The sequence below is a fragment of the Mobula birostris genome, chromosome 2 (assembly GCF_030028105.1).
Source record: "Mobula birostris isolate sMobBir1 chromosome 2, sMobBir1.hap1, whole genome shotgun sequence".
NCBI classification, from domain to species: Eukaryota; Metazoa; Chordata; class Chondrichthyes; order Myliobatiformes; family Myliobatidae; genus Mobula; species Mobula birostris.
Window position 1 is genome coordinate 134,561,317 of NC_092371.1, and position 13,303 is coordinate 134,574,619.

The 13,303-nt window shown below is 43.1% G+C and overlaps 1 protein-coding gene across 1 annotated transcript in view; it reads right to left on the minus strand.

Moving 5' to 3' along the window:
• The window catches only part of LOC140210924 (dynein axonemal heavy chain 8-like), a 504,855-nt gene that overhangs the window by 223,778 nt on the left and 267,774 nt on the right, over positions 1–13,303 (minus strand). Inside the window, exons 42-43 of the mRNA XM_072280194.1 lie at positions 11,578–11,664; positions 7,076–7,183 (exon numbers count right to left, since the gene is read on the minus strand). Coding sequence (XP_072136295.1) covers positions 7,076–7,183; positions 11,578–11,664 — 195 coding nt within the window. The remainder of the gene's footprint in view (positions 1–7,075; positions 7,184–11,577; positions 11,665–13,303) is intronic.

The following is a 13,303-nucleotide window of genomic DNA, read 5'->3' on the forward strand; positions in this document are numbered from 1 at the left end:
TACAATGACCAATTAACTTACCAACCAGTACATGTTTGGATTGTGGGAGGGAACCAGAGCATCCAGAGGACAGACGTAAGTCATCAGGAGAACGTAAAAAAACCTCTTACAGACTGTGGCAGGAGGAATATAAGGGATGCAGGAGTATACACAAGAAGGAGATCAGGAGGGCAAAAAATGGGCATGAGATAGCTTTGGCAGAGAAGATTAAGGAAAATCCAAAGAGATCATATGTATGTTAGGGAAAAAAGAGTAACTAGAGAGAGAATAGGGCTCCTTAAAGACCAAAGGGGACATCTTTGAGTGGAGCCCCAGGAGATAAGCAAAGTCCTTAACAAATATTTCTCTTCTGATTTTATTGTTGAGAAAGACATGAATCCAGAATTCATTAAAGTAAATGGGGAGATCTTGGAGATAGTTTGCAATACAGCACTGGAGACATTGAATATCTTAAAACACATGAAGGTAGATAAATTACCAGGGCTTGATCGAGAACACTGGCAGGCTTGGGAAAGAATCGCGGGACTATTAGTTGAGATATTTGCATCATCGTTTGCAATGGGTGAGAATGCTGGTAGACTGTAGGGTTGCTAATGCTGTGCTTTGGATTAAGAAGGGCAGCAAAGAAAAGTCTGGGAACAATAGACTTGTAAGTCTAACATCTGTGGTAGGTAAGTTACTGGAGGATTCTCAGGGATATATGTACATCTGGAAAAATGTGTCGATTAGGGATAGTCAGAATGGTTTTGTGAATGGGAAATTGTGACTTACAAACCTGATTGAGTTTTTTTTGATGACGTGACCAAGAAAGTTGATGAGGGCCAGGCAGCATAACATGGTTAATATGGACTTCAGTATGGACTGATAAAGTTGCACATGGCAATGTTAGATCACGTGGAATCCAGCAAGAGCTGGCTAATTGGATAAACAATTGACACACATCAAAGTTGCTGGTGAACGCAGCAGGCCAGGCAGGTCAGGATGAAGGGTCTCGGCCTGAAATGTCGACTGTACCTCTTCCTAGAGATGCTGCCTGGCCTGCTGCGTTCACCAGCAACTTTGATGTGTGTTGCTTGAATTTCCAGCATCTGCAGAATTCCTGTTGTTTGCATGGATAAACAATTGATTTGATAGTCGAAAGCAGAGGGTTTGTTTCTCAGACTGGAGACCCATGACTAGTGGTCGGCCAATTGTTTTTTGTCATCTATATCAATGACCTGGGTAAAAATATTCATGGCATTGTTAGTAAGTTTGTAAATGACACTAAAATAGGTGGTATGAGAAAGGTTACAAAAATTACAGGGGGATCGTGATCAACTGAGTAAGTGGGCTGAGGAGTCTCATCTGGATAATGCAAGATGTTACACCTTACAAAGACAAATCCAGATTGGACTTTCACTGTGAATGGTAGAGCCCTGGGGAGTTTTGTAGAACAGAAACATCTTGGAGCACAAATACATGTTTCATTAAGAGTCGAGTCCCAGGTAGTCAGGTTGATGAAGATGTCTATGAACACACAGGCCTTCATAATTCTGGGCATTGAGTATAAAGGTTGGAAGGTCATGGTGGGGTTGTACAAGATGCTGGTGAAGCCATATTTGTAGTGTGGTGTTCAGTTCTGGTCACCATGCCATACAAAAAATATTATTAAACTGGAAAGAATGCAGAAAAGATTTACAAAGATGCTGGTCAAGATAGCGCCAGCAAACTTCCTCAGGCGACATCTTCCAGATAGTCAATCATTTCAGTTATTCCACTTAATCGTTTTATCTTAATTTTGTTTTTGAAACTGTTGGAGCCTGTGACATACAGTCTGTAGTTCGAATGAGTGAGCTAGCGCTCTGCTGTCCCTGAGAAAACTCCAGGAAAGAAAAAGAGCAGGAGCTACCACGAGAAGTTCAGAGATGAGATGAGGGGCCATGATCGATTACATTTCTCTCAGATTAAAGGGTCAAGAAAGATTGAAACATCGAGGCAATGTAGGGGAGAGTGAGCAATTTTCAGAGGGGCCACTGGTTTGATTCGCTGCTCTTGCAGGGGCCGCTGGTTCATTTCACTGCTGTCAGAGGGGCCACTGGTTTGAGTCGCTGCCCTCGGAGGGGTCACTGGTTCGAGTTACTGCCCTCAGAGGGGTCACAGGTTCGAGTTACTGCCCTCAGGGGGGTCACTGGTTCAAGTTGCTCCCCTCAGAGGCACTACTGGTTTGAGGCACTACTTTCAGAAGGGCCGCTGGGTCCCGTTGCTCTGGGAGATGTTGTCGAAATTCTGAGATTTATGGATTGGACTGTAGTTCATATTTGCAAATTGTTTCTTTTTCTTTTCATGGGGGTTTCAACTACTATGGCTTTGTGTATTGTATAGCTACAGTTGAAGTCAGAAGTTTACATCCACCTTAGCCAAATACGTTTAAACTCAGTTTTTCACAATTCCTGACATTTAATCCTACAAAACATTCCCTGTCTTAGGTCAGTTAGGATCACTACTTTATTTTAAGAAAGAACAAGAAACAAAATTTCTAAATGTTTTCACTACAGGATTAGAAAGCAACACACATCAAAGTTGCTGGTGAACGCAGCAGGCCAGGCAGCATCTGTAGGAAGAGGTACAGTCGACGTTTCAGGCCGAGACCCTTCATCAGGACTAACTGAAGGAAGAGTGAGTAAGGGATTTGAAAGTTGGAGGGGGAGGGGGAGATCCAAAATGATAGGAGAAGACAGGAGGGGAAGGGATAGAGCCAAGAGCTGGACAGGTGATAGGCAACAGGGGATACGAGAGGATCATGGGACAGGAGGTCCGGGAAGAAAGACAAGGAGGGTGGGGGGGACCCAGAGGTTGGGCAAGAGGTATATTCAGAGGGACAGAGGGAGAAAAAGGAGAGTGAGAGAAAGAATGTGTGCATAAAAATAAGTAACAGATGGAGTACGAGGTGGAGGTGGGGCCTAGCGGAAGTTAGAGAAGTCGATGTTCATGCCATCAGGTTGGAGGCTACCCAGACGGAATATAAGGTGTTGTTCCTCCAACCTGAGTGTGGCTTCATCTTTACAGTAGAAGAGGCCGTGGATAGACATGTCAGAATGGGAATGGGATGTGGAATTAAAATGTGTGGCCACTGGGAGATCCTGCTTTCTCTGGCGGACAGAGCGTAGATGCTCAGCAAAGCGGTCTCCCAGTCTGCGTCGGGTCTCGCCAATATATAAAAGGCCACATCGGGAGCACCGGACGCAGTATATCACCCCAGTCGACTCACAGGTGAAGTGTTGCCTCACCTGGAAGGACTGTTTGGGGCCCTGAATGGTGGTAAGGGAGGAAGTGTAAGGGCATGTGTAACACTTGCTCCGCTTACACGTATAAGTGCCAGGAGGGAGATCAGTCGGGAGGGATGGGGGGGACGAATGGACAAGGGAGTTGCGTAGGGAGCGATCCCTGCGGAATGCAGGGGGGGGAGGGAAAGATGTGCTTAGTGGTGGGATCCCGTTGGAGGTGGCGGAAGTTACGGAGAATAATATGTTGGACCCGGAGGCTGGTGGGGTGGTAGGTGAGGTCTAGGGGAACCCTATTTCTAGTGGGGTGGTGGGAGGATGGAGTGAGAGCAGATGTACGTGAAATGGGGGAGATGCGTTTAAGAGCAGAGTTGATAGTGGAGGAAGGGAAGCACCTTTCTTTAAAAAAGGAAGACATCTCCCTCGTCCTAGAATGAAAAGCCTCATCCTGAGAGCAGATGCGGCGGAGACGGAGGAATTGCGAGAAGGGTATGGCGTTTTTGCAAGAGACAGGGTGAGGAGAGGACTAGTCCAGATAGCTGTGAGAGTCAGTAGGCTTATAGTAGACATCAGTGGATAAGCTGTCTCCAGAGACAGGTGTCGGAAATGGGCCAGGTAAACTTGAGGACAGGGTGAAAGTTGGAGGCAAAGTTAATAAAGTCAGCTAGTTCTGCATGCGTGCAGGAAGCAGCGCCAATGCAGTCGTCGATGTAGCGAAGGAAAAGTGGGGGACAGATACCAGAATAGGCACGGAACATAGATTGTTCCACAAACCCAACAAAAAGGCAGGCATAGCTAGGACCCATACGGGTGCCCATAGCTACACCTTTAGTTTGGAGGAAGTGGGAGGAGCCAAAGGAAAAATTATTAAGAGTAAGGACTAATTCCGCTAGACGGAGCAGTGTGGTGGTAGAGGGGAACTGATTAGGTCTGGAATCCAAAAAGAAGTGTAGAGCTTTGAGACCATCCTGATGGCCACACATTTTAATTCCACATCCCATTCCCATTCTGACCAGTGGCCACACATTTTAATTCCACATCCCATTCCCATTCTGACATGTCTATCCACGGCCTCCTCTACTGTAAAGATGAAGCCACACTCAGGTTGGAGGAACAACACCTTATATTCCGTCTGGGTAGCCTCCAACCTGATGGCATGAACATCGACTTCTCTAACTTCCGCTAGGCCCCACCTCCACCTCGTACCCCATCTGTTACTTATTTTTATACACACATTCTTTCTCTCACTTTCCTTTTTCTCCCTCTGTCCCTCTGAATATACCTCTTGCCCATCCTCTGGGTACCCCCCCCCCACTTGTCTTTCTTCCCGGACCTCCTGTCCCATGATCCTCTCGTATCCCCTGTTGCCTATCACCTGTCCAGCTCTTGGCTCTATCCCTCCCCCTCCTGTCTTCTCCTATCATTTTGGATCTCCCCCTCCCCCTCCAACTTTCAAATCCCTTACTAACTCTTCCTTCAGTTAGTCCTGACGAAGGGTCTCAGCCTGAAATGTCGACTGCACCTCTTCCTACAGATGCTGCCTGGCCTGCTGCGTTCACCAGCAACTTTGATGTGTGTTGCTTGAATTTCCAGCATCTGCAGAATTCCTGTTGTTTAGGATTAGAAAGGTTTAGTAGGTTATGGGCCATTCACTGGCAAATAAGATTAGCTTGGATAGCACATACAGTTGGGCCAAAGCTGGGTCCAGCATGGACCAGCTGGGCCAAAGGCACGGTTTCTTTATACTTCTATGAATCTAGAGGTAATGCCAATGAATGTCCTTTCTTTAGAGAGATGGTCACAACTAACATTTTTGTGACATGAATGATGCTGCAGCTTAGTACATCCTAGATCTTGTGGACTGCTTTATTTGCTGAGATGTGGTAAATGGAATGGAGTTCAGTGCAATCGTGAGCAAGCATCCTCACTTCTTATCTGGAAGATGAAGCAGGTGAAGATGTTTTAAACACTGCTCTGAGAAACTCCTACAGTGATGCCCTGAGGCTTAGTTGATTGACTTTCAGCAATTATGAACATATTCTGACTACTATGAACATGCCAGGAAACCTACTCTGCATCTTTTCCAATGATGCCCATCCTATAATCTGGTGGCCAGAATGCAGGCTGCTATGAACTAACTGACCTTTTATAAGATTGTACTATGACTGTCCTGCCTTTCTGTGCCTTGACTAATGATGCCCAGTATCCAGGATGCTTTGTTCTCTACCTGAAGTATCTGAGTTGCCATCTTCAGTGATCCTTGGATTTGTATACCAAGGACACTTCCATTCAAATATTCCAAAGGCTTTGAGCCATTTTTTATTTCAGGGAATGTCATTTTCTGTCACAACTACATCAAATTGTTGAATAATTTGATGTAGTTGGTACCGAGGGAATGTCAGAGGTAAGTTTTTCACACAGAGAGTGGTGGGTACATGGAATACACTGCCGGCGATGGTGGTAGAGGTGGATACAATAGGGTCTTTTAAGAGCCTCTTAGATAGGTACATGGAGCTTAGAAAAATAGAGGGCTATGCACTAGAGAAATTCTAGGCAGTTTCTAGAGCAGGTTACATGGCTGGCACAACATTGTGGGCTGAAGTGCCTGTAGTGTGCTGTAGATTTTCTATGTTCTATGTTCTCAATAGACATTGTTGAATAAATGCACACACTCAGATTCAGGAACAGCTTCTTCCCCTCAGCCATCTGATTTCTAAATGGACATCGAACCATGAATACTACCTCACTACTTTTCCTTTTTGATTTTTTTTGCACTACTTATTTTAACCTAATTATTTATAAACATATATATACTTAACGGAATTCCGTTTTTTTCTCTTTATTTATCTATCTTGTATTTCATTGTACTGCTGCCGTAAAGTTAACAAATAACAAATTTCACAACTTATGCCAGTGATATTAAACCTGATGCTGATTCTGATAAAGAATTCATGCCCAAGGACCAGGCGTGCACGCCGCAGCATCGCCTGTTACAGCCACCCAGGAAAAAAGGCACTGGAAGTGGTGTGAGAACGAATCGAGCTGGAATCTGTGCTGGGTCAGAGGCAGGCCCCTGCAGGACAGCTCGCCTGTTAGTGCTGCTCTCTGGTGTTAGCTCCCTGGAAGACAAGCTAGATTGCATTGGGCTGTGGGAGATGAGGAACTGCTGCGTGCTTGTTCTTGCATCGCGCCATGCCACTCAGGGACTTGTGCTAATATTCTTTTATGACTGTATATGGTAACATTATTTTGTGACCCTATGTGCTATTGTGACTATACATACTGTGTGACTGTAGGTACTGTGTTTTGCAAGGTGTTTTGCACCTTGACCCCAGAGCTGTATGGTTGAATAACACAATTAACCTTGAACTTAAACTTGATCCGTGGAAGAGAAACAGAACTAACATTTCACATTGAAGATCCTTTGTCAGAACAGGGACAGAGGAAAAGCGAGATAAGTTAGTGAAAGACTTATAAAGGTAGATACCTGGCTGGGCATTGATATGGGGACGTTGGTTGGGTGATGAATGGGAACAGTTCGAGCAGAAATGGAACATGAGCTGGGTGATAAGGGCAGTTAACGAATGAGAATGCAGGCAAAGCTATGTGAAAAGATGCAAAACGCATGGCTATCCCGGTCAGGCTGTGCTAAGGGAGATAGAATAACTAAGACAATTACCCAGGTGGCTGAAGATGAGCTTGGCTGAAAAATGATTAGGATTTTGACTGCAATACTAGCATTTACTCAGTATAACATTTAAACTTTAACATTGTTAGGATCCACATTTAACCTTTAATGCAAATCTGTTACATACCTGCTTTGTCAGCTGTTCTTCACAGAGTTTGTAAAGCACAAAGAATTTTTGTGCTAGCGTTATGTTATCCAAAAATCCAACACTAGCAAGCTTGACCCTTATAATGATCTGAAACATAAAATTAAATTTACAAATATTTCATGTTTTATCTGAAAATAGAAGAGAGTAAAGTTTTTATTTACATTCATTTATACATTATGAGCGCTGTTACTCAACAGAAGCAAAGTTATAGCATATTTATCAATACAACTCTGGTACTTGGACCATGGATGGGGAGATCAAACCCTGATTGAAAATTTCCAGTCTGCCTAACTTTCCCTGACCGAATTGATGTTGTGATCTTTACTACCAAGTCACACCTCTGAGGGGCCTTCCTTTCAGTGGTTCCTCTCTCTTACCCTTTCTACCCCTAACTGAGCTTGCCCATTTATCACTAATTCCTGTGGTCCTTACCTGTCGTTTCTCTTCCCTGCTCCCTTTCAGTTAATTTACTTCAGGCAAAGTATACCTGGACGCCAGGGCATCTTGATTTTCCTTTCTGGCCCAAAATCAAGTAAGATTATGGACTGATATCCTCAGGTACTGTGCTTCTTCATTTGACAATATCATCACCTCATGTCAAGCTTCCTGAGAGTTATTAGACTTGCACTCAGCTCTGTTGCTGACTTGTCAGATAGTAGAAAGCCATTGTTAGGTTATCAGGCAGGGTTACTTGTCACAGAATAAGACATAAGTAGAAAGTAGACATAGTAGAAAGTCATTGTTAGGTTATCAGGCAGAGTTACTTGTCACAGAATAAGACATAGGAGCAGAAATAGGCCACTCAGCCCATCCAGCCTACCACCATTCTATCATGGCTGATTCATTATCTCCCTCAACCCCATTCTCCCACCTTCTCCCCATAATTTTTGACACACACCCTTACTAATCAAGAACCCATCAACCTCCATTTTAAATATACCCAATGACTTGATCTTCATAGTCATCTATGACAGAGAATTTCTCAGATCCACCACCCGCTGGTTAAAGAAATTCCTGTTCATCTCTGTTCTAAAGGGATATCCTTGTGTTCTGAGGCCCTAGTCTCCCCCTCCATAGGAAATATCCTCTGCATGTCCACTCTATAAAGACCTTTCAATATTCGATAGGTTTTAATGAGATCCTTTCTCATTCTTCTAAACTCCAGTGAGTACTGGCCTAGAGCCATCAAACAGTCCTAATACATTGACCCTTTTATTCCCAGGATCATTCTCAACAACCTTCGCCAGATTCTCTCCAATGCCAGCACATCCCTTCATATATTATTGCACATATTGTTGGTCTTGTGACTTTTTAGTTAATAGTAACTCCAGGATATTAATGTTGGGAGAATTTATCAATGGCAATAATATTGAATATAAGGGGTAAGTGGTTCAGCAGTCTTCGGTTGAGATGGTCATTGCCTGCCACATTTATGGTATGAATATTCATTACCATTTGTCAGAAAATTTTCAAACATATGGATATTGAGCAAGATGTTGGCAGTCTTGAAGCATACAAAGGTGGATAAATGCCTGGAACTTGACCAAAAGTATTCAGGGACATTATGGGAAGCAAGGGAAGAAATTGCTGGGCCCCTTGAAGATAATTTGGTATTTTCCTCAATCATAAGTAAAGTACTGGATAACATTGTGCCTTTATTTCAGAAGGTCTGCAAGGACAAGGTGGGAATACAGACTAATGAGCCAAATATCAGTGGAAATTTACTTGACAGCATCCTGAGAGGCAGGATCTATTTGCATTAGGAAAGGCAAGGGCTGATTAGGGATAGTCGGCATGGCCTTGTGTGCAGGAAATCATGCCTCATGAATTTCAAAAGATAACCCAACAGGACTGATGAGAGCAGGGCAATAGACATTGTCTATAAGACCATAAGACATAAGAGCAGAATTAGGCCATTTAGCCCATCAAGTCTGCTCTGCTGTTCCATCATGGCTGATCCCAGATCCCACTCAACTCCATACACCTGCCTTCTCGCCATGTCTTTTGATGCCCTGACCGATCAGGAAACTATCAACTTCTGCCTTAGATATACCCATGGACTTGGCTTCCACCACAGTCTGTGGCAGAGCATTCCATAGATCCAAAGATTGTCTGGATGGACCTCCACAAGGCTTTTGACAAGGTCCTAGTGGACTGGTTGGGAAGGTGAGATTTCATCAGATCCAGGTGAAGCTAACCAACTGAATGCAAGATTGGCTTGATTACAGAAGGAATCAGAGAATGAAAGTGAAGGCCTGTTTTTCATACTGGAGATCTGTGACCAGTGGTGTGAAGGGAAAGATTTAAGAGTTGCTGTAAGGATTGGTTTGGGGTCAACTCTTGTTTAGCATATATATTAGTGACTTGGATCTGAATGTTGCTGGCGTTATTAAATGGTAAGCTTGTAGATGACGCCAAAACTGGTGGTATGTTGGAGCGTGAAGGAGGTTGTCTAGGTTCTAAGAAGATCTAGATAAACTGAGAAAGTGGGCAAAGGAATGGCAGATGAAGTTTATCTTAGACCAGTGTGAAGAGATATACCTGGAGTGCATTGGCAAAGTAAATGGCAGGGCCCTGGGGAAAATTGTAGACCATGGCACACAAGTTACCCAAGATTTGCATACAAGGTGGAGAAGGTCAGTGGCACACTTGCTTCCATCGCCTGCAGTACTGATTACAAAACTGGGATGTCATGTTACACCTGTAGAAGATGTTGCTAAGACCAGATGGAGGAGTACATGCAGTTCGGATTGCCATAGCATAGGAAGGTTGTGAGAATGCACAGAAAAGATATATAAGTATGTGGCAGGGGCTGGATAGCTTAAGTTACAAGGAACGTGGAAAGGCTGTAGGTGTTTTCCCTGAAACAAAGGAGGCCAAAGAGGTGATCTTATAGAGAATTATAAAATCATTAGGAGCATAGATAAGATGGATTGTCACAGTCTTTTTCCTAGGTTAATGGAGTCTAAAAATAAAAGATATAGAACATAGAACAAAACAGAACAGGAACAGGTCCTTCAGCACATAATGTCTGTGCCAATCAAAACTCATGCAATCTACATTCCTCCATTTCCTTAAATTTAAGGTGAGAGGAGAAAGATTTCAAAGAGATCTGAAGAACATGTTGTTATAGAGGGTCATGGAGTTACAAAGCACAGAAACTTTCAGCCCATCTCAGCCATGCTGACCAAAATGCCTTTTAGGGCTAGTCCCACTTCCCTGAACTTAGCCCGTAACCCATCTAAGCGTTTCCTATCCATGAAGCTGTCAAATGTCTTTTAAATGTTGAAATTGTACCCACCTTTACCACTTCCCACCATCCTACTTGTCACCCTCCAGCCATTGTCTGTATATTCACCCTCTCTTTCCCCCAGCTTATTCTCTCAGTATTTTTTTCAAACCTCCAACTACCGTACACCAGTCTCAGAAATTCCACACTTCCCCTACCCAGTTCATCGACCATCATGTTTCGCCCCAAAACAATTCCTTCATAAACCACCCCCTCCCCCACCCCAGGTGTTGTTCTGCCCACTAATTTCTTCTAGCAGTTTGCTTAAAGCTGAAGGAATTCAAAGTTATTTTAAGAATGCATATGAAAACCTTCAAAAAGTTATTAAATCACACCAGTGAAGAACATTGGAAACACAAAATAAAGTTGAAAAACTGAATATAATGTTCTAAAAACACTAGCATAAATACGTTTGAGAGGCTGAAGAAACTAATCTAGGGAAGCAAAATAGGCCTGCATTGTCTGGAGTTTAAAAGAAAATGTCATTAAAACCCACCAACTGTGGGAGAATGAGAACAGATGTAGAACTGATGTTTCCCCTTTATCTTTTCATTCGCTTATCATCTGTATGCAGGATCTGCAATGAGTGCCAAGCACTGCAGTTACTTTCAAAGACTAATCCAACAACACCTTCCCAACACTCACCCTTAACTATCAAGTAGGTGCATAGGAATACTACCAACCCCAGTTCCTCTCCCAGTTACTAACTGAAAGTTAAATCATTCTGTCCACGAACAGACACAAATTAAGAATCAGTCATTTGTAATATATGAGAAGAGATTTCTTTACACTGAGGGCATTGAATCTTTAAAGTTCTCTGTCTAGGAGGTTAGTTACCAAGTATGTTTTTAAACAAGAGATCTAGAGATGTTTTAGAAATTATGGGAGATAAGGGATAAAGGGTTAGTGCAGAATTGAATGATGGAACAAGCATGAGGGACCCAATACCGCTTTTCTGTTTTAATTGTTCACACACCATATAACAGGCAAGACAGTGACAAAGAAAGCCAAAAGTGCAATTCAAGGGATGAGCAGAGTTCCTAAAAAATTATATAATTACACCGACAGAATGGGTCCTAAATTACTTAACCGACTAGGAAAAGGAGAAATTGGAAGCACTAAAGAGTAAATCCCAGATAAGCTGAGAAACAAGTCACTACATTACATTCATCATACTTAGAATTGCTTTCACCTGTCTATCCGGAACCATCATGGCCACTGACCGAAACTGTATTTTTAGATTTTCTGGCAGCTCTTGGCGTCCTGCATATCCAGGATTCTACAAGGAAGGAACCAAAGATAATTCCTCAGCAACTTTGTACAGAAAGTGAAAAGTCCTAAATATAACACTATGCTCTTGGGCTGTTACTAATTTAAATGATTCTCTTGAAAATTCCAAGGGCTTTACAATGAATTGCACACTTCCACTTCCACAGGCAGTAACTAGAGCATAAACTCTATTTTTTGAAAATACACAGATTGCATTGAATTTACAGGATAGAAGTCATTTCCCTCCTTCTTTCATCTCATCATACCATCCCTCCAAACCACCCCCCTCTCTCTCTCTCACACACACACACCCCAACAGATTATTTTTCATCTTAAGCACTTGACCCTTAAAATGGATCATCACACCAAAAGAAGGACATGATTACACTAATGGGATACAGAGGAGATTCCCAAGGAAGTTGCCTGGGATGGACCATTTTAATTATGAGGTGAGAATGGATTTCAGGAAGAATATTTTTCCCCAGAGTTAGTTGCAATCTGGAACACGATGCCCAAGGGGATGGTGGAGCAGATATTCTCACAATATATGAGAGCAGGGATTCCCAACCTATTTTATGCCATGGACCAAGACCATTTTTAAACAAGGGGTCCATGGACCCCAGGTTGAGAACTCTTCGGCTAGAGTAATGGCAGAAAGAATTTAATCCTGAATGCAAAGTGATATATTTTGAGAGGTCAAATAAGTGTAGGACATCCACAGGTCTAGGTAGTGTTAGTGAACAAAGTGACCATAAAAACATAAGATATAGGAGCAGAATTAGGTCATTTGGCCTATCAAGTCTGCCACGCCACTTCAACATGGCTGACCCAATTTTCCTCACCCCCCCCCCCATCACCTGCCTTCTTCCTATATCCATCCATGCCCTGACCAGTCAAGAATCTACCAACCTCTGCCTTAAATATACATAAAGATTTGGCCTTCACAGCTGCCTGTGGCAAACAATTCCACAGATTCACCACCCTCTGGCTAAAAAAATTCCTCCTCATCTCCATTCTAATGGGACACCCCTCTATTCTGAAGCTGTGCCCACTAGCCTTCAACTCTCCTACCATGGGAAACATTCTGTCCACATCCGCTCAATCAAGGCCTTTTACCATTTGATAGGTTTCAATAAGGTCACCGCTCATTCTTCTGAATACAGGCCCAGAGCCATCAAATGCTCTTCATATGACAAGCAGTTCAATCCTGGAATCATTTTCGTAAACCTTCTTTGAACCCTCTCTAGTTTCAGCACATCCTTGCTAAGATGAGGGGCTTAAACCTGCTCATAATACTCCAAATGAGGCCTCACCAGTGCCTTATAAAGTTTCGATATTACATCCTTGCTTCTATATTCTATTCCTCTTGAAATGAATGCTGATATTGCATTTGCCTTCCTCACCACAGACTCAACCTGCAAGTTAACCTTTAGGGAATCCTGCACAAGGGCTCCCAAGTCCCTTTGCACTGTGTGTTTTTTTTTGCATTTTCTCTCCATTTAAAAAATAGTCAACCCTTTCCTTTGTTCTACCAAAGTACATGACCATACACTTCCCGACACTGTATTACACCTGCCATTTCTTCGCCTATTCTCCTAATGTCTAAGTCCTTCTGTAGCCTCTCTCTTTCCTCAAAACTATCTGCCCCT